Here is a 21086-nt window from a genome sequence, read left to right as displayed (position 1 = left end):
TGGTGATTAATTGACTGAGTACAAGAGTTGACCAAGTGAGGTCGGATAGGATAGATGAAAGTGAGGAGCCTGACAGAAGTAGGTGGAAGCCATGTTAGGAGTCAGCTAAGAGCCCTGCGGTCGCCATCCCACGCCAAGTTAGGAGCTCCTGAAGCTCCTTTCAGTAGCCTCTTTTGACAGGCAGGGCTACCGTGGGTGTTTGCCCCCACCCACAGGAGAAATCTATTCTGCGATGTGACCACGAGGCCCTTAGCGGATCTTGACATTGCTTTTACTTACTTGTGTCAAGCTCTCACTTTTTATGTCCCATCCGCCCTCTCCTTATCAGCACTTGTTCTTTTCTGACCGCGACGGCATTAACGCATTCGAGGCCTAGGAAGTTTTTCATATGCACGTACTTTGTGGCCTTCATCTTTCTTTGGCCGATACCTTCATTTTTGAAGTGTTGGACCCCTTCCATTTGTTTTCTTCCGATTGGTGTTAATAGAGGTTGGTTGCCCAGTTGTACTTCCTCTTAAAACAATAATCACCAACACCGCTTTGTAGTATGTAGCTGCATGGGATATCAATAAACTACTTAAGAGTAGGTAAAAACATCACTCTTGTTGCATATGCACAGAGTATTTTTGCCTAAGATCTCAAAGAAATTACCACATTAATGGATAGCAACAGTTGCGATACATAATTTAATGCACTCAACGCAAGAGGCATTCAGTGTTTGTCAACATACTGAGGTAATCTTTTAGAAACGCAGTATCGGTAATTAATTTCTTAATAAAGAAAACGCTGAAGGTAATTTACTACAATGTCTTTTAGTACTTTAAGTACAGTGCGGTACTTCAAGTTCAGTATTTCATGTACCGCTAATCATAATATGACACAGGTACTGTACAGATTTCTATATTTCTGTCAATAAGATTACGTATTTGACAGATGTTCTTAATAAGAAACACAGTAAGACCAAGTTTTAAGGAAGTAAAATTCTTGTTTGTAAAAGAATTAAATTCAGGCTCTGTTAATTATCTACCTATTCAAATAGCTGTGATTGTATTAATGTCATTTGAGTGTTACACAGTTATATATACTTGAACAGTAGATGTCCATTTAAAATATATATGAAAAATAGTAGGTTTTTTTTTTTTAACAATATACGGTACCGAAATCCCCTAAATTCGATCACACTTGCCTTTGGTTACGCACGCTTAAAGACCCAATATGGCGGCTCCATAAGTAGCATTCATGTCTTGACCTCCCTAGACAGACCTTGTTACTGGCAGTGGCACATTTCACCGATGGGTTGGCTAGATTGTGCTGTGGCCTGTGAACTTGTTTTGTGTTTATGGGTTACGTCACTAATCGTACGGTAGTGTTTTGTACAGGTGTGGTGTTTTGTATGAGGAAATGTGTTTTATGTTTGTTATACATTTTAAAATATCGGTGTAGCACAGATAATTGGAATTGGGTGTTATATTGATCTTTACATTTTGAAGTTTTGGCATCTCAGGTTGTATCAGTGCTGTTGCTGTCAGTTCACTGCTTCAGTTTTGTCAAGTAGGCCGAAAGGTTAAGATCACTAGGTGTGTCCGTAACATGTGTCACAGACATCGATATTTTGTAAACGAAACTTTTGTGGACAGAATGAGGGACGGCTACACTGAATATCCAGGATATTTAGTATATTAGCATTGATGTTGGGCATAAAGCAGAATGTTACAAAATGAAACTTGGCCTATCTGGGCATTATTGATTGGAGTAGTGATGCCTATGGTTGCAGTGGTTGCTCTCTGTGTGTGTGGATGTAAGAAAACCGTGCCAAAGTAAGTGAACATAACAGGATGTTGCCCCTACTCATATTCTCTTAACAAGCAGGTAATTAATTTAGCCTTACACTGTTAGGTGTTTTGAAGATTGACTAAAATCTTACCGGTACTGCAATTTTTGCTAACTGATGGTTTATCATATTACGTTTGTTGTAAGATGTAGAGGTTTTTAATAATAATGTTATTTGTTTTACGTCCCACTAACTACTTTTTAAGGTCTTCAGAGTCGCCGAGGTGCCGGAATTTAGTCCCGCAGGAGTTCTTTAACGTGCCGGTAAATCTACCGACACGGGGCTATCGTATTTGAGCACCTTCAAATACCACCGGACTGAGCCAGGATCGAACCTGCCAAGTTGGGGTTAGAAGGCCAGCGCCTTAACCGTCTGAGCCACTCAGCCCGGCAAGAGGTTTTTTTTGTATGAATAGAGTACCCTGCATGTACAAAATATCAGCATGATTTTTGTCTCTTTGTACAATCTCTTAATACTGTTTTCAGTTTTGTTTTGTGTAGCACAATTCCTGCCAGGTGATCTTTTTTTTTTTCCCCCCCCATTGGAATGGTTTGAGGTGTTTTGTTTTTGAAACTAAAATAACATAGAGAGGGAGAAGTTTTGCCTGGCTGAAACTAATTGAACGAAAGTCTGCCATAAAAAAACAATTATCAACAAATAACTGCCATCATTGTTGCCATTCACAGTGCACCATGTACTCAATGACCATATGTTTCGACTACACTGAATTTATGCCTAAGCATTACGACACCCAAACAGTTTCCTTCCACGCCAGCCAAAATCACCGTTGCTTATGAGCCATATTCACGAACCCGGGACTTCAACCAGACAGCTTCCAGTATGACTATCGCCTAATAGAACCTCATTTGGCAATCTTGAAAAAACGGTGGAATATTTTTCCTAGCTTACCACTAATTATGAACTGAGGTCAGACCACACTGCATATTACTGTGTAGTTGCCTTGTTAATGCTGCAATGGTCAACCAACGGCAGAAATAATGTGATGCACATTGGTGCCAGACATTTCATAATCTTTCTCCTCAAACTGCTCCCTTGTAAATATGTATTTCCTAACTATTCAATAGAATAATGTAAATATTACTGTGTAGTTGCCCTGTCAAAATGTGATCGTCAACCAACGGCAGTAATTTTTGTTAAGAACGTTGGAACATTGGTGCCAGACACTTTATACCCTTTCTCCCCAAACTGCTTCCATGTAATTATATATATAAACTTCATAATTTCCTAAGACTTTCTAATAGAGAAGTGTCAGTTATTCTTCGAACCACAACTGCTGGACACTGCTAAAATACCCTGTGGTTTTACGCATTGGTGCCGACTACTGTGTCTATAAGTTAATATAACACATTTGAGCTCCATTTATCGTTTTGTTTTCTCAATGAACACTGTTTCTTAGTGAAATGTTGGTGACAGTTACTGGCGTTTCTGATAATAAAACGTCAGTACTTCATGTGGACCACTGCTGCTGGACACTGTCAAGTGCTCTGTGGTCTTGCCTATTGGTGCAAGTCACTTGCTTTCCCTTGAACTTCCCCATGTTAATGATGAGTCATCCTTTGTAGGACGTACCCTAACAATCTGACGCTGTTGTCCTTCACAACTGATAGTTTGCAGCCAACGGCTGATATATTGTTATCTATACCATCACTGAACATTGTTTTTCTCTTGATTTTCCCACTGTAATATGTCAATTTTTTATCTTAGTATTTGCAATTTAATTACAAATCAGGTAACTGATTTATGACTTGAGGTGGTACTGTGACTGATGATGCCCTCAAGGAGGGGTGAAACATGTCTCGTATGGAAATAATAATAATAAATTCCTAAATGTTTAAAATTTCTAATGTATTGAATAGGTGACGTAATAAACGTTTTAGCATCCTACAAACAGGAGACAACACGGAAAATCTAAGATATGCATTTGGAAACGTACGGTATGAACTTGCGTATGATGCCACGAGATGGTGTATGTAAACAACAGTGTGGGTCTAAGCATGCCCCCAAGTTCAGTGTGTGAGTGAGAGCATCACAAAATGGAATCCAACAAGGAGGAGCAAGGATCGTATATTAAAATAGCAGTTCTCTGCTGCAGAAATGCATGCCAATGCCATGCAGAGTTGCGGGAAGCATTAGGACAACACCATAATCCCACACGATAACGTGACAGCTCACACAGCAGCCATCGTTCCGCGTTGCTTACAACGATGGCGATGGAAAGTTCTTCTCCACCCGCGTAATTCGCCTGATCTGAGCCCATGTGACTATGATCTAATCCCAAAAGTCAAGAAGCCATTACATGGACAACGGTTTGCTAACAAAGAGGGCGTCGTAACAGCATTTCGGAGAGAGGTATCACATGTTAGCGATACACATGCAGGCACAGTGCTCCGAGATGCCTTCACCAACTCCACTCTGAAACTCAGGATCACCACCATAAGGCAAGAATTATTTAGTTTATTTTCCAGGTTGAACCAAGTTGTTGTTTTCTGTACATTATGTACAGTTTACCAACGTTTCGATTACATTGCAGTATTCTTTGTCAAGGGGACTGAAATACCCCTACTCGATCTGAGGTAATCAGTCTCCCAGGAAGCAATCACACTACAAGAGTGGTTCCTGACCTTGGTATGTATATCCTAGCCTTTCTGGCTGACGTAAGGCCACTGGCTGTGTCATGAGAGTTCTGGAAGGTATGTGTCACAGCCAGGTAGTGGGGCTTGCCCGTGCTGTTATATAATTGGAGGTTCAACCTGCGTGCTTATGTTGTAGTGTGTTTGTCTTAATCTACGTATGATAGGCATCCAAGAATTACTGATTTTATACCCTTCTTCTAAATTCATATTGTTCGGATGTTTCTTGATTTTGATAGCCTCGTGGATTTTCCTTTCCAGATTCCAAAGAATAGCTGCTAGGATCTTGGTCTTATCAAATGATATTCCGTGTCTTGTTTCGTAGGAATGCTTCGCTACCGTTGAAATATCAGTTTTGATTTTTGGTGTTGATGGATATTTTCTTCTAGGAGGGTAGAGATCAGACGTTTTGTTTCACCAACATAGCACGTTCCGCAGCTACATTCAGTATGGTATATTTCAGGAGCATGTAGTTCTATTGTGTCTTTTACTGGTTGTAGATAACGGGCTAACTTCTGGTGTGGTTTATGGATGGTTTTTATGTCTTCTGATTTTCCAAAGACTCGTCGAATGTTATTGAGCAAGTAGCCATTTCTCCTGAGGGTTCTCGTGAGATGTTCTTTCTCTTCTTCGAGGTGTTCTGCGTCTGATATCGCTATGGCCCTGTTAGAACAGCCTGCTTTTGTAATCGGTGGTGATGAGAAGTGGCATGCAGGTACCTGTCTGTGTGTGGGTTTCCATTATATTGTGTGACTCAGAGTCCCATTGATGTTGTGTTTTACTAGGACTTCCAGGAATGGTAGTTTTCCATTTACTTCGACTTCCGTGGTGAACTGAATATTTACGTGAATAGAGTTGAGATGGTCGAGAAATAGCTGCAGGTTGTTGCTCCTGTGAGCAAAATCAGTCACTGAATTAAGCATTGCAGTTTCCTTTTTTTGTGTCTCATACTTCTGAACTGTATAACATTTTAGATTTAACCACAGCATTAAATACATTTCTTTGTACCCTAAAACCTAAAATCAGTATGTGACCCATTGCACAAAAAGGGACCCTAAGCTGGCAATGGAAATTTTACAGCAGAGCTGAACAAAAGTGTTCGTGATGTTAAAATTGTTTTGAATTCTTGTGCTACCTTTGGGTCTTCTTAACAAACTAAGTTGTGCAGCAGTTCGAGTCATTGCTACTTGATGTCATGAAAAGTTCGTACAATTGGTAAGAAAATTTGTGAAAGCTATAGTTGTGATTTTCTCAACATACAGTTTTCTTAATAGCAACAGTCAATAATTAATATCTTCTGAAATATTGCACCTATGAACATGAACTTTTTTTAAAATGCTCAGTATGTTATGCCAATTTTAGAACTATAAAAACCGGGCGAGTTGGCCGTGCGCGTAGAGGCGCGCGGCTGTGAGCTTGCATCCGGGAGATAGTAGGTTCGAATCCCACTGTCAGCAGCCCTGAAGATGGTTTTCCGTGGTTTCCCGTTTTCACACCAGGCAAATGCTGGGGCTGTACCTTAATTAAGGCCACGGCCACTTCCTTCCAACTCCTAGGCCTTTCCTATCCCATCGTCGCCATAAGACCTATCTGTGTCGGTGCGACGTAAAAGCCTTAGCAAAAAAAAAAAAAGAATACCTATAAAAATCTCAAAAATGAAAAATCTGACTTTAGGTCCCTTTCCGTGCAACGGGACACATGTAAGGTATTCTATTGTCTAGTATTTGTGTTCTAGATAGAGCTGCTGCACCAATCAGTTTTGCCATCTTGATGTGTTCAGACCATTTTCCATTTCCTGATATTATAATTCCTAAAAATTCTATCTTGTTAAATACTTTCAGATTTACTCCTTCACGATACCATTTTTTGCTAATTTGTCCCCATTTTACATACCATTACTCTGGTTTTCTGTGCGTTAATTTTCATATTCCACTCCTTACAGTACTTCTCGATACCATCAATACTTTTTTGAATTGCAGCTGGCGTTAGTGTGAACAGGAGTATGTCGTCAGCAAAGACGAGACCAGGAATATCTTGATTTTCTAAACGTGGCAGTGCAGGTCTCTCCTTTCCTTCAAATTATACTATATCATTTATAAACAATAGAAATAAAGTAGGTGACAATTTACACCCCTATTTCATTTCCATTTTAGAGATAATCTCTCCTACTACTCCTTCTTTTACTTTCACTGTACATTTTACTTCTGCATGTATCTCTTCTATCACTCTTATCATTTTACATAATACTCCAACTTGTCTCAACCTACTAAGAACTGCCCCCTGTTCACAGTACCAAAGTCCAAGTCTATTGATACTATATACAGCTTTCCTCCTTTTTCTGTACATATTTGTTTATAAGAGTTCTCAGAGTTTAGTCATCAGCCCGAAGGCTGGTTGGATCCTCAACAGCTCCGCCGTCAGCTGTCATAGATGGCCTAGGCATCACTGAAGAGGCGTATGAGAGAAATGAGGAGTGAGGTAGTTTCCCGTTGCTTTCCTCACCAAGCCAGAAGTTGCTATTACATATCAGCCTGCCAAGCCCACTGAAATGCATGCACCAACCAACCCTATGAGCAACAGTTTCACACCATTCATAGCAGAGACTGGCTGCATAAGGAATGACATTACTATCATTGCTCATACCTCAGTCACTTTCATATTGTCAAAGCCAAGTATAAGACAGAGACAGATCAATGAAAGTAATAGAATTGCTCTAGCCTATACCAGAAGACATAGTGCACTGTAAACACTAAGTCCTGCCAGCAAAGGCAGTATAAAAACATTACCTGGTGTTCTTCTCCCTCTTCTGAAACTGCTTCGAAATTTTAACAGGGTTGAATGTCTCTCTGCCCAGTTCCTTAGGCTATTTGCCAGTATCCCAGTATATACTTTCCCCAGTGTATCTAATAAGGTTATTCCCCTGGAGTTACATGGATTCTATCTGTCTTTGTATATAGGCCATATTATACCCTTTTTTCAAGTTTTCTGGAATACCCCTTTCTCAAAGAGTTTATTCAATATCCTTGTCAAAATTTCCATCATGCCATTTTGCTTTCCTACCTCTTTCCAAAATTCATATCTGATATCTGAAATAGCTCCTGATTTTCCATGTTTGGCCACTTGTAACAGATCTATTATTTCTTGAGTCAAAATAGCTTCATCTGATTCAGACAGAGTGACACTCAAACTCCCCCGAAACCACAGTCCCCTCATGATGAGCTCTCTTTATTCAATCATTTCTCAAAATACTCAACCCATGTACTGTGACTTATGTTGGTCCCTCCCCCCAGCACCCGAGTTGTTCTTGGTTGTTTGATTTATTTTTATCCTATACTTTCCTGCGGTCATTGTTCTTACAATTTTTATTTTTGTTTGTAGCCATCTTTTATTGCCATTCCAACTTTGTCTTTCTTAACATTCCTCTGTATTCTTTCCTTCTTTTCACAAAATTCATTTCTAGCTACTTGCTCTCTATCTATCTTGTATCTCCTAAGTGCCTTTATAACTAGTGTCTTGTTCTCTGGACATTCTGTATTACACCATCCACTTTTTGTCTGGGCTTTACCTGGATTTAGCCTCTTGCTTTTTCCTACCATTGTTGTTAAATTTTCTATATTACATACGGCTTCTTCAACTCTCTTCTGCCGGGCTGAGTGGCTCAGATGGTTGAGGCGCTGGCTTTCTGACCCCAACTTGGTAGGATCAATCCTGGCTCAGTCCGGTGGTATTTGAAGGTGCTGAAATACATTAGCCTCGTGTCTGTAGATTTATTACTGGCATGTAAAAGAACTACTGCAGGACTGAATTCCGGCACCTCGGCGTCTTCGGAAACCGTAAAAGTAGTTAGTGGGACATAAAGCCAATAACATTATTATTATTATTATTATTATCATCATCAACTCTGTTCTCCTCTATCAGTTTTTCAAATCTTAAAATTCTCTCTGCTGAAGTAATTTCTGAATTCATTGCCTAATTCTTCTAACCAACGATATCTAGATATCTTCTTCTCCTTTAAGTTATCGTAAACCGTATATCTTGGCTCATTATTTTTATAGTTACTAGCATGTGGTTTGCCTACGCCTAATCCCTAATGTGTATCTTTAAGAGAAAGTATGACTGGGCAACCATATTTACCACTTAATCATAGAAAAGGTCATGAGTCATCTACTCTTTTTCTGGTCTACTTATATTCCATTATTCTGGAAATGCCTTAGCAGTATGCATTGGTATCCTTTTGTACCTATAAAAAAATCATTGGTGGTGTCTTTTGGCCACCTGCATTTGTTGTCAAGAGCACAGTGATGTTCTTGTTTTCATCATTTGCCCCAGAGAGGTGCACTATCTTGCTCCCACTGTCAGCAAATACTTTCTCCCCTCTTGGGTTCAAGTAAAATATTGACTCGTCGACATTAAATACTTGTGATGCATTTTTTGGTACATCCCTTAGACCCTTCTCTTGCATATACAATCTTCATACCATTTTATGAGCTTCTCCTTGGTGATGTTAAGTTTTAGACCATATAAATGTTTGATAAATTATGTCACTAATGGTAATTTTCCGGCCTTAAAAAAAGTTTATTCGATTTCTGTCCAGGAGGTTTTTCCATGGCTAACTCCTTACAGAGCTTGGCAGCAATAATCATGAACATGTCCTTTGTAGCAGGAAAGCCGGCTTTCGCCATGGGTAGTGACATCCTACTGCAATCAGTCAGAGATTATGTTGGGGTCGTTATGTATAGTAAATAATATGGTGTCATTAGTAAATGTTTAACATAAGAAAATATTTTTGTTTACACAGGCTTTTTGTGCAGTTTCTTCGAGTTTTATATAGTTCAAGATAGTCTCAGTCCTGTCCACCTTGAATCACCGAGACTTTACTGTAATGGATATTCAGAAATTTAATTTTTGTGCCAAGTCCATCGGCAGTAAGCATCACTAACTTTTCAACAATAAATAAAATGACTTTGCCTATTTTAATTGAGGTATGATTGCTGCTGCCACTCATCTTTGACAGATAGTGTTGCCGCAACAGAAACTAACTCGACGATGGCTGGTTCAACAGCTAGTCCAAAATAAAAACTAAATATGAGGCAAAAATTCGAAGGGTACGGATAAAATTATTCTGTAATTTTATTTATGCAGTTGACATACAACACAGTATTTATACTAACGACACCATATTATTTACTACACATACTGACCCCAACATAATCTCTTGACTGATTGCAGTAGGATGTCACTAATTTTATCTAATGATGCCATGTGATAATCTTTAAATCAACACAAATGATGCATTAGATTCAATTATTTACTAGTAAATGTGGGTAATAATTGTTGTTGTTGTTGTTATTATTATCAGTTCATGCACTGGTTTGATGCAGCTTTCCGTGCTAATTTTTCCTGTGCTAACCTTTTGACTTTGATGTAACTGCTACAGGGTGATCAGATATGCTTTACTCTGGCGTGCAATGTTTTTACTTTGAACAAGCGTGCGCTTGTTTCCTACATGCGTGTTGAGGTCCGTAGCAGAAATGTCAACCATTCAACAGTTTAACACCATTCTTTTTTTTTTTTTTTTTTAAGAAATTCAAATTATTTACCAGCTTATGAAAGTTGTTGAAACTGCTTGCCTTCATTCTCTGCACATTTTTGACTCCTCATTTGTAAATTATTCATTGTATACTGTATTTCACGTTGAGGAATCCCAGAAATTTCCTGAAAAATATTATGTTTTAGTTCTTGTATGATGTGCGGGTTCGTCTTGTACACAGCATTTTTTAATTTACCCCAGAGTTAATAATCGCATGCCGATAAATTAGGAGACCAAGGGGGCCACAAATCCCTTACTAAGAACTTGGTTCTGAGAAAACACTCTGAATTTCTCCCAAGGAATTATTTGCAGTGTGAGCAGTGGCCGAGTCCTGTTCACAAAGTGCAAAATTATGCTCCCTGTTGGTTAATTCTCTGAAAAGAGGATGGTTATCACGTAAGTAACAGAACATAGTGTATTCTCCAAAAAATTGGTCCTGTGATTCTTTCACCACTGATGGCACACCATACATTGATTTTTCTTTTCTGTAATGGAGGGGTAGCACTTCATGTGCGAAGTCAGGTTTAAGAGCACTCCAGAAATTATTGATTTATTTATACTCATAGCCATGGAAGTGGAACCAGGTCTCATCCAAGAATATTAAATGGGGGTCTATTTGTCCATTTGTATACATTTTCCACACTCCACTCACAAAATGTGTGTCTATGTAGAGGGTTACCTCGTTTGAAGAGCATGTGCCACAGTTATTTCATACGATTTTAATCTATGTATAAAATAAGAGTTATGTTTGTACATTTCTCAGAATTTAAAAAAAATGGCATTTCTCTATTGGCCGTACCCATAGTAATAAAGAAATGCAGTTTTTAGTTTTTCCATCATCTCTGTATGTATGTATGCATGCACATCACAAGAAAATGGCTGTACAGAATTTAATGAAAATCGGTATTTAAATTCTTGGAATAAAGCACTACAGTCTAAGCTTTAAGTAACTTTATTTACTTCACATTGGGTGAAATGGTAGTTTACGGGAAGGCTTAAAATAATTCTCTTAGGCCCTATATCTATGTTATTAGTGGTCCAATCGATAAATACTGTAAGTTATAGAAAATACAATTTCTGTTCCTTTATTATCCCGTTAAGTTTTACCGTACTAGCCAAGATAACAGAAATATTTATGAATTTAAACTTTTGTTGCGTAGTCCATGTAAACGCTGAGCATCGCTAACATGGAAATGTTGTTTAATCATGTTAACTGTTGATGGTGGTGGTTTTTATCATGATTGTCTTAAGGTGAAAAACTGCGTGGTCAACAGCCCATATCAGCAAGGAAAATTGTGAAGATGACATCAAAAAGAGAAAAACATCATCAAGTAATGAACGCTTTAAGAATAAGACAAGGGAGTCATGAAAGGAGGAAGGAGGACTTCATTTACGTTGGATGCCCTAATACCACAGAGTCTTAAGAAAACTAAATGTGAAGGCCTACAAGATCGGAAGCCCATAAAATTGATCAACAGTAACGTTATTATATTGACTACTGTTTGTTGTGATGTGCTTTCTCTCTCCTGCTGCCACTCATCTCTGATGTAGGATTGCATGTTATTCCTCTGTTTTATGCATGTCCTGGTAACTACTGGTGCAATGACACACTGGTTAATCATAGTATTCTAGCTATTCGATCCCTGCTATAAGACATAAATAGGAATGGGAAGTTTGCGCACTTAACAGAAAACATCAAAGCAGTGTTTCCGCTGTCTGTGACTAGATCATTCCAGCTCTGGAACTTGGTGTTGTTAGAACGCCAATGCTGTTTGTTAACAGTGAGAAACAGTGCCGTTTTCCATTTGATTGAGCATTTCATATTACAGCATTGCTTTTAACTGCGACATTCCAGTTGGTTAATATTGCATTCTGACAAGAATATGGACATCAGTGTAATGACCTATGTCGAGTTAAGTTTAATATTTGTGTGTCTCTGTTAGAGCATCACGTGAAAATGGATGGATTTTAATGAAACTTGGTATTTCATTGTTGAATAAGGTCAAGTATGATCTTAGCTAGGCATATAAGTTGTCCAGAAAATTTCACCAGGAGGTGGTGCTTCAGAAAGAGGTGACTCATAAAATCAATATATTTCTTTTACGGTTGGTTTTTACATGAAAATAGCTCATCGCAAATGTTTATTCTATACTGTTTTTTCAATACAATGAAAAATAAGGGCAATATCAGTGTCAGTCATGTGAAAATATAAGTCCAAAAACTGATAACTAACTCTATAGACTATAAAGAGAGTTGCTCGAGATTGTTCTGGCAACATTTTAAAGGCTTTGTATACCTGTTAGTAATTTTTAAAATATTAACCTAATAATTACCTCTCTTTTATACCAGAGGAAAGATCAAATCAAGTAATAATATAAGCAAAATAATACGAAACTGCAAAGGGCTACAGAGAGCAAGGAAGCGAGATTGTCATGACAAGCCGCTGACAGGGAGGCATGCCCACTTATATGCCTCAGGATCTGGGTAACAGTATGAGGGGTGGACAAAAATTTAATCATGCACGTGCTTGAGTGATTGTCCCATCAATGACGGATACTACAGCTATTTTTTAATTTTGTAGCCTTTTGCACAAGTCCAAATGAAATTCCACTTGTGCAAGACAATGAAGTGATTTTTATAGGAGAATTTTTCAAATGATGACCAATTTCATCTGATTTATCTTTGGTGTGAAACCTATGTTGCTTGTTAGTTTCTTAGGATGGATACCTCCATTTTTCTGAAATTTATTATAAAAGATTATGGGCTGTTTTACGACTTTTAACTTATACACCCGGGAATCTTTCTTAAGACCGTCTTTGAACTTCACATGCTGAGTAAATACTTGTAAGTCATACGTAAAAACTGCTGTGCTGTTGAAAACTCACAAATCATAATCACTTTAGACTAATCAAAGAATATAATAACAAAACACACACATCCTCACACTTGGGATCAGCTGAAATAATTTTGTGACATTGGACACGTGAACAAGGACTGCTAACAGGGATGCTTGTGCACACAAAACAAAGGCCGGGGTCAGGGAACAAGCATGTAATGGTATACTGTGCTATCCCATTCCTGTGTGCAGTGAACAAGTGGGGAGCATGCCCATAGGAAAAACATCATGCCCACTGGAGTAAAGAATATTTGATCACTTTGTACATCTTCTTTAATCTGTTTGCCATATTCATGCCTGCTGTTCTTACTACTAGAATTCCTTCAACAACTAACTGAACAAGTCCTGGGTGTCTCAATATATGAATAGCTGCTGGCAAAAACGTTGTAACCCTCACTTTTCTAGAATGCTGGGTTTCCATGCATGAACGATGTATGCGGTCAGAGTGAGGCATGTAGGAAGTTATGTTGGCAAACTTGAACGTTAAGCGCCCTTTTTTCTTTTGTTTAAATTTCACCATGGGTCGTGCGGGTGCGTAAACGTTGTATCAATGGACGAAGTTGCATTTTGAGGTAATAGTGTTTTACCTGGCAGGTATTCATCATATGTCCTATCAATCTATCTCTTAATACAGATGTTGTCTTTTGGACGTTTGCCCTGTGAAAAGGTAGACTGTAGGAAATCTTTATATTTCCCAAAGACATTGCTTCACATCCTCGGAAGAGAAACTTGACCAACTGCAACTGTTCTAACAAAACTTAATGACTGTTTTAACTTGTGGTCAGTCAAATTTGTCTGCTGACGACACGGAGCAAAGTCTTTACAAAACATAAAAGATTTGCTTTTTCACACGGCAAAAATCCAAGTATCGTTTGTATTAACATGGGCCGTGAAAGCATCAATCTAAACAGTCATTTTTATTCAAAAGATTTTACTGTCATTACATCATATTTTACTGCACTGCACAGCACAGCAGCAATACAGGTCAAATTGGTCAAATTTTGCCAAATCGTTCTCCTCTCAGCAACTTGATTCAGTATCTCTTCATTTGAGATCCAATCCACCCATCTCGCCTTCAGCCTTCTTCTATAACACCACATTTAAAAAACATAGGTTTTCTTTATTTCTCCTCGTTCATGCTTCACTTCCATACACCGGGCTGAGTGGCTCAGACGGTTATGGCGCTGGCCTTCTGACCCCAACTTGGCAGGTTCGATCCTGGCTCAGTCCGGTGGTATTTGAAGGTGCTAAAATACGTCAGCCTCGTGTCGGTAGATTTACTAGCACGTAAAAGAACTCCTGCGGGACTAAATTCCGGCACTTCGGCGTCTCCGAAAACCGTTAAAGAGTAGTTAGTGGGACGTAAAGCAAATAACACTTCCATACAATGCCACAGTCTGCACAAAAGTATGCAAATTTATTCTCTTGAGAAATCCTTGATTGTGCTAGTCTGCATTTTATATCTTCCTTACCTCTACCATAGCTGTTCCACTATCCAAGTTACAATATCCATCTGCTTTCATTTCCTAATTTAATATTTCCTGTATCACGTGATTTTATTTGATTGTACATTCCATTAATTTGGTGCTGAATTGATTTATTTTCATCTTGTACTGCTCCAAGAGTGTGTCTTCACCGTTCAAACTCTGATAAAATACCATATTTACTTGCATAACTTTTTTTTTAGAGGGCAAAACTTGAAGGGGGGGAAATCCAAAAAATCGGACAAAAATTGAGATGTACAACTTCAAAAACTTCATTTATCAGGTGAATATTTAAAAGCAAATAACTAAACTAACACAAAATTCGATCAGTTGTGAGACTTTTCTTCAAATACCGTATTGTGTTCAAGCTCGGCAATATTGCGGCAGCAATACAGGTGAACATTATCGTGGGGTCAACCCTAGCAATACAAACATAGCATAATATGTATCACAACCTATATATATATATATATAAAACTGAAGTTATATAGTATTAAATTTCCAATTATTTATGTCTCGTGCATTGTTACCGACTATGATCACAGAGATATTCATGTATTTGGATTTTTGTTACTAAATCCATATCAACGCCGAGTCACGAGAACATGGGTAAGCAGAATTGAATGAAAATTGGTATGTAAATTCGGATAATAAGGTACTACAGTCTACACTATAAATAATTTTATAAGACGTCCTAATATCACAGAGTCGAAAGAAAACTATATGTGAAGGCTTACAATATAAGAAGCTCATAAAGTTGATCAACATTAACATTACATTGACCATTGTTTGTTGTGATGTGCTATGTATCCTCTGTTGTCACTCATCTCCGATAGATAGGATTACTGCTGCTTACCAAGTATTTTTTAAATTCGCTTCACGTCAGCGCGACGCAGATCGGTCTTACGGTGACAATGGGATAGGAAAGGGCTAGGAGTGTGAAGGAGGCGGCCATGGCTGTAAATAAGGTATAGCCCCAGCATTTGTCTGGTGTGAAAATGGGAAACCAAGGGATACCATCTTCAGGGCTGCCGACAGTGGGGTTCGAATCCACTATCTCCCGGATGCAAGCTCACAGCTGCGTGCTCCTAACTACACGGCTAACTCGCCCGGTCATACTGAGTGTAACAACCTGCCTGAATATTGGCAGGAAGTAGCTGGGGAGCTAGATAACTTTCTTCTTTAGCATGCCATTCCTCTGGTTCATAAATTTTCTGATACTATTGGTACGTAACACACTGTTTCATAATAGCATTCGAGCTATTCAGTCCCTACTCTGAGGCACTGATTGGAATGAGCAGTTTGTATATTTCATGGAACAATAGCACAGAAGTGTTCACAGCAGTCTGGGGCCTGGATATTGCAGTTCTGGAACTTTGGACTGTTAGATCGGCACCGTAGTACTGTCCGTTAAAAGTGAGAAAATGTGCTGTTTTTCATTTGATCGAGTATTTTATGTGATAACATTGTTTTTAATCCCTACAGTCCTACTGACGTTTTTGTAATGACCTATGTTGACTTTAGTTAGGAAATCCACAAAGTCAGTCTTTCTGGGAATCCTGTAGTGAAGCAGGGGTAGGCTTACATCAGCTAGTTAAAATATAAAACTTCAACCTATTCGGTAATATGTAATGTAATCTTATAGATTACTTGATTAACATATTATATATTTTTTTAAATATGCATGTTTCAGTTCATTGAGCCATCATCAGCATTGGAAAAGACATAAAAATCAGTATACATTATTGAATTATGTCCATAAAGTCTTATATAAAATAACTTAACATAAAATATGTATTAAAAGCTAGTGCAGTAAAATATGATGTAATGATAGTAAAATCTTTTGAATAAAAATAATGAGCTCCATCCAGTGAATTCTTTGTTTCTTAAGTATAATCTTGCTGTAATATTGTGGCTGTCTTGTACGTAGTCAGTACGGATTTGAAAAGGTGACTAGCAATTATTCTTCATAACTGTAGAAGTGTCTGGGAATAGGTCCAGATAATGTATAATTAAGGTTATGAATGGGGAAAATATAAATCAATATGTTGAAAACAAATTAATCATTTTACTGTACACCGCAGTAGTATGGAAATGTGTATTGAATGTCTACTCACCTCAAGGGCCAGTGGAGTGTCATATTATAAAATGTGTGTGTGCTGCTACCCAGTGGAACACGCAAGGCTAGCAGAGCATGTTGGGAGGGGAAGGGAGATGGGCACAGTGGGAGGAGTCACGGCTTGTGGTGGGAAGGAGATAGTGGAGGATGGTAGATAAATGAACAGGTTGAAGGTGACAGAAATCTTGTTATATTTGGTTTTAAATTATAATTGAATGTTTCTTCTGGAAGAATATTAATTCATTCAGATATTTTAGTAAGGCTAAAATTGGGATTATTTTTCTGATCTGTTTCAGTATAGATTCTTTTTTTTTTTTTTTTTTTTTTTTTTTTTTTTTTTTTTGCATGGTGTAAAATGTCCATACCTTGGTCTATTGATGTGAATGAATGTTCAGTCTGGTGGTATTTGAAGGTGCTCAAATAGGTCAGCCTCGTGTTGGTAGATTTACTGGCATATAAAAGAACTCCTGTGGGACAAAATTCCAGCACCCCTGCGTCTCAAAAAACAAAAGAAGTAATTAGTAGAACATAGAGCCAGTAACATTATTATTATTAGTATTAATAATAATAATAATGTCCATAATTGGTCATATGTTGACTCATTGCTTAAAATCTATTATATTTTTGGGCATTGTAATGTTCTTTATATCTAATAAATAAATAAATAGATCATCATGGGCCTCCATTCCCCTTATCGAGCTCCTGCCAGGTTGGAGCATTTATGGGACTTCTCCACCTTTCTCTCTCCTTCCACAATTCCTCTTCCGTCATTTTGTTCCAGTCCAGGTGTCTTCTTCTTGCACTCTTCTTGATCCACCTTGTTTTAGGTATCCCTCTCTCTCTCCTTCCTTTGAACTTCATGTCTATCATCTGTTATGGAATTATTTTCTCCTCCGTCCTCTTTACATGTCCAAACCATCTTAGTTTTTACTCCTATCAATTTGAGGTTTTCCATTCCGATCTCCTTTCTCACATTGTTTCTCAGTATGTTTTTCTTTGTCTTTTCTGGCATACTTCTTAGGTATTTCATTGTGCTGGCCTGAATTCTACTCTCCTCCCTACCTATCATTGTCCATGTCTCAACTGCATATAAGTCAATATGGATGAATAATACATGTTGTACATTATCTCTTTACACTTCCATGGACTTCCTTATTCCAGACAAGATTTGTTACACTCTGGTAGAATGCATTGCCTTGTTGCACCATCTTCCTAATCTCCATGTTCAGCCTTGTATTCACTCCCTAGGTATTTGAAACTGTCAACAATTGCAAGGCTTTGTCCACCAATTTTCACAGTGCCTTTCCCTTTTCTTTCTCCTCTCAATATCACCATGGTCTTGCTTTTGTCTTCACTAATTTTCAAACCATACTTTTCAATGATGATGATAACTTTTTAATTTTCTCGTTCAGTACATCAAGTTTTACTTGTTGTTCATTCCCCAGACCACAGCATCATCTGCAAATAGTAATAACTTCTTCTCCCTGTTCTCGTATGCTTTTTTTTGTCTCCTTTACAGTTTTATCCATAACCATTAGAAACAAGAGATGACGGGACACTCCCCTGTCTTAGTCCAGTTCCATTTCTAAACCATTCCGTCTGTTCAGCTGGTGTCTGTACATTGCTGACGCAGTTGTTGTACGTTACTTGCACCATTTCTACAGTTTGTGTACCCAGTCTCTTTTGGACTTGTTGACCAAACCTTCTCCCTGGGAACAACATCGTATGCCTTTGTTAGACCTAGGTATGTGATGACCAAATCCTTTCCATGTTCCCAATTCTTTTCCATTAATTGCCTCATGCTGAAGATGGGGTCCACTGTAGATCTAAAGCCATACTGTTCTCTGCAAATCTGTTTCTACCTTCTCATTCTCCTCTCTAATATCCCTTCTAGTATATTTGCCACTTGTGATTAAAATGTGATTTCTATATAGTTATCACACACTTTTTTGTCCGCCTTATTAAAGACTGGTGGTATTTTTTCCTTTCCCTGGTCTTTTGGCATATGTTTCTGCTTCCATATACACTCAACACATAATTTGTTGTTTCAGTCCTTCCAAAAATTCTTTCTGTACATTCCTATCTTTTCATTTCCACACTTTAATTTTAATATCTTTTGTCTCCTTTAATTTTCCCTGGAAGTACACCCACCAATTGTAGTCCAACAGGTCCATCAGCCTTTATCAATCCCACACTAATTTCATCCATCCTGGTGCTTTCCCCATTTTCATTTTTCAGACTGTTGATTCCACCTGTAACATTGTTATATCATTTTCTACTGTTGAGTCATCACACTTTCTTACTACAGTCTCCTCTGCATGATTCCTTACATTCAGCAGCTTATCAAAATACTCCTCCCATCTTCTCTTTATTTCTTCTAGATATGTTATCAACTCTCCACCTTCTTCATCAGCTCTGTTTAAACTCTTTCTTTCTTATTACTTCGTATAAATCGATATGGCATTTTTTTATTGCCAGCTCCATCCATTTCCATCTTTTGTGTAAATTCTTCCCAACTTTTCTTCTTTTGTCAATTTCTTACATTTCCTTTTATAAGGTGTGATCAAAACTTTTTCCATTTGAGGGTGTTGCTGCCACAGGCATGCAATGTAGCGCGACTCCGATGCGGATAAGCATGGATGTGTAGGCAAAGGGATTAGTGTGGCAGTCATGTCATGCCGAGGTGCATGCGTTAAGTGTGGCCATGTGAATTATTACAAGATAATAGAATTATGTTAATTATTATGGTGACGTTATTATCAAATGCGTCCAAACCGGACCAACATGCTGTTATTCTGATCTTGGCTGCCAAAGGACAAAATACCAGTGGACATCCATCAGCGAATGAAGACTGTGTATGGGGCAGAATGTCTGTTGAAAACTACCGTTATGGAATGGTGCACCAAGTTCCGTGCGCGTTGCATTTCGTCACGACATCGGTTGATCTGGGAGGCCACCCTCATATCCCATACCTCAAAGGCTGTCACACAGAAGGTACTCAACTCAAGTGAGAGACACTCCAGCAGCCTCCCTATAGTCCCGATCTCTCCCCATGCGTTTATCACGCCTCGGTCCCCACAAAAAGGCCTTGAAGTGTTGACGCTTCCTGTTGGATGAGAATGTGCAGCAGGCGGTTGCGGACTTCTTCACGCGGCAGGACATGGCATTTTACCACATAGGGATCTTCAACCTGGTGAGTTGGTGAGATGAGTGCCTCAAGGCTCACAGCAATTTTGCCTGATTGGCATCCCAATTCAGAACCGTACGGCCATCAAACGGAAACTTTTTGATCACCCCTTATATTATCAAGATACTTCCTTTTGCTTTCTTTTTTATATTCTATTCTTGTTATGCTTTCTTATTTTCTTTCACAGCTTCTCTCACCTTCTCATTCCATCATGGTACCTCCTTTTCTGTCACTCTCATTGATGTTCTCCCACAGGCACAGCCCCACTCACAAATACCCTTTTGAAGTTGGACCCCTTCCTTCCACATTTCCTACTTCAGTAACTGGAATTTGTTGTTTCATTCTCTCCAGAAATTCTTGCTGTACATTCTTATCCTTTAATTTCCAAACTTTTATTTTCTTACTTGCTTTACTTTTTTCATTCTCGCCACTCTCATTTTTGCTATCACAACTTTATGGTCTCTATTCACACTTTATAATTAAAAATGCCAGCACCAGTGTTGATATCAATTATTTTATTTATTACTCTTAGTATGATATAGATGTTGATTCCCATAGGGAACCTGAAATATTTGTCCCAAATGAGTAATTAGTATACGAATTGGCAACATGTCAGTTGTTATTGTACATAGTAATGAGTTACTGTTATCTTATTCTGATGGTAATTACAATGTTCTTTCCCATTCATCGCTACATTTTTTGGTGCTTTGGCCTGTAATATTAAAATAACAACCAATTTAATGTCACTAAAAGGTAACTGAAGACATACATGTAAGTAAAATTCATGCTACTTCATAATGGTGGAAAAATACAACACAAGATGAATGATAGGTTAATATGGCAAGATAAAATTTAGCCCACAACCACATTATTTATTTCTTGTGAAGCATCAAACACTTATTAAACATTTACAATGACTATTTAATCTCATCAGCTATGTGTAATATTATAAGAATTATAGGTTAGGTATCGTGTATAATGAATGTCATGAATGAAAACAAGCTGTTAACAAAAGAGGAATCATAAAAGCAGGTCTTAGCCGCATTGAAACATTTGCCGACATGGAATTAGAAGCTGCGGATCTTGCACCATTTCAAATTAAATTAAATAGATTGTGATCCCTCAACAAAGACTTCCAAGCAATTCAGTTAGACTTGGAGTTAATTGACAAGTCAGAAGATGCTCAGCATGATAAATACCGCAAGGAATTTGAGAATTTTTACAACATGGTAGAATCTAAACTGCAAGGTGCAGTCAACATAACGGTTACAAGAAATGAAGTTGAATTACACTCTCCTTCTGTAAATGGTTCCTGCTGTAAAAGAAAT

The 21086-nt window shown here is 38.2% G+C and overlaps 1 protein-coding gene across 3 annotated transcripts in view; it reads left to right on the top strand.

The window, feature by feature from the left end:
- Positions 1 to 1353: 1353 nt before the first annotated feature.
- LOC136857805 (uncharacterized) overlaps positions 1354 to 21086 on the top strand; it is a 240432-nt gene continuing 220699 nt past the window's right edge. For all 3 annotated transcript variants that reach the window (XM_067136747.2, XM_067136748.2, XM_067136746.2), the window contains exon 1: positions 1354 to 1817. In XM_067136747.2, coding sequence (XP_066992848.2) covers positions 1708 to 1817 — 110 coding nt within the window. In that variant the 5' untranslated portion in view covers positions 1354 to 1707. The remainder of the gene's footprint in view (positions 1818 to 21086) is intronic.

The sequence above is a fragment of the Anabrus simplex genome, chromosome 1 (assembly GCF_040414725.1).
Source record: "Anabrus simplex isolate iqAnaSimp1 chromosome 1, ASM4041472v1, whole genome shotgun sequence".
Lineage (NCBI taxonomy): Eukaryota > Metazoa > Arthropoda > Insecta > Orthoptera > Tettigoniidae > Anabrus > Anabrus simplex.
This window is presented reverse-complemented; position numbering and strand designations above follow the sequence as displayed.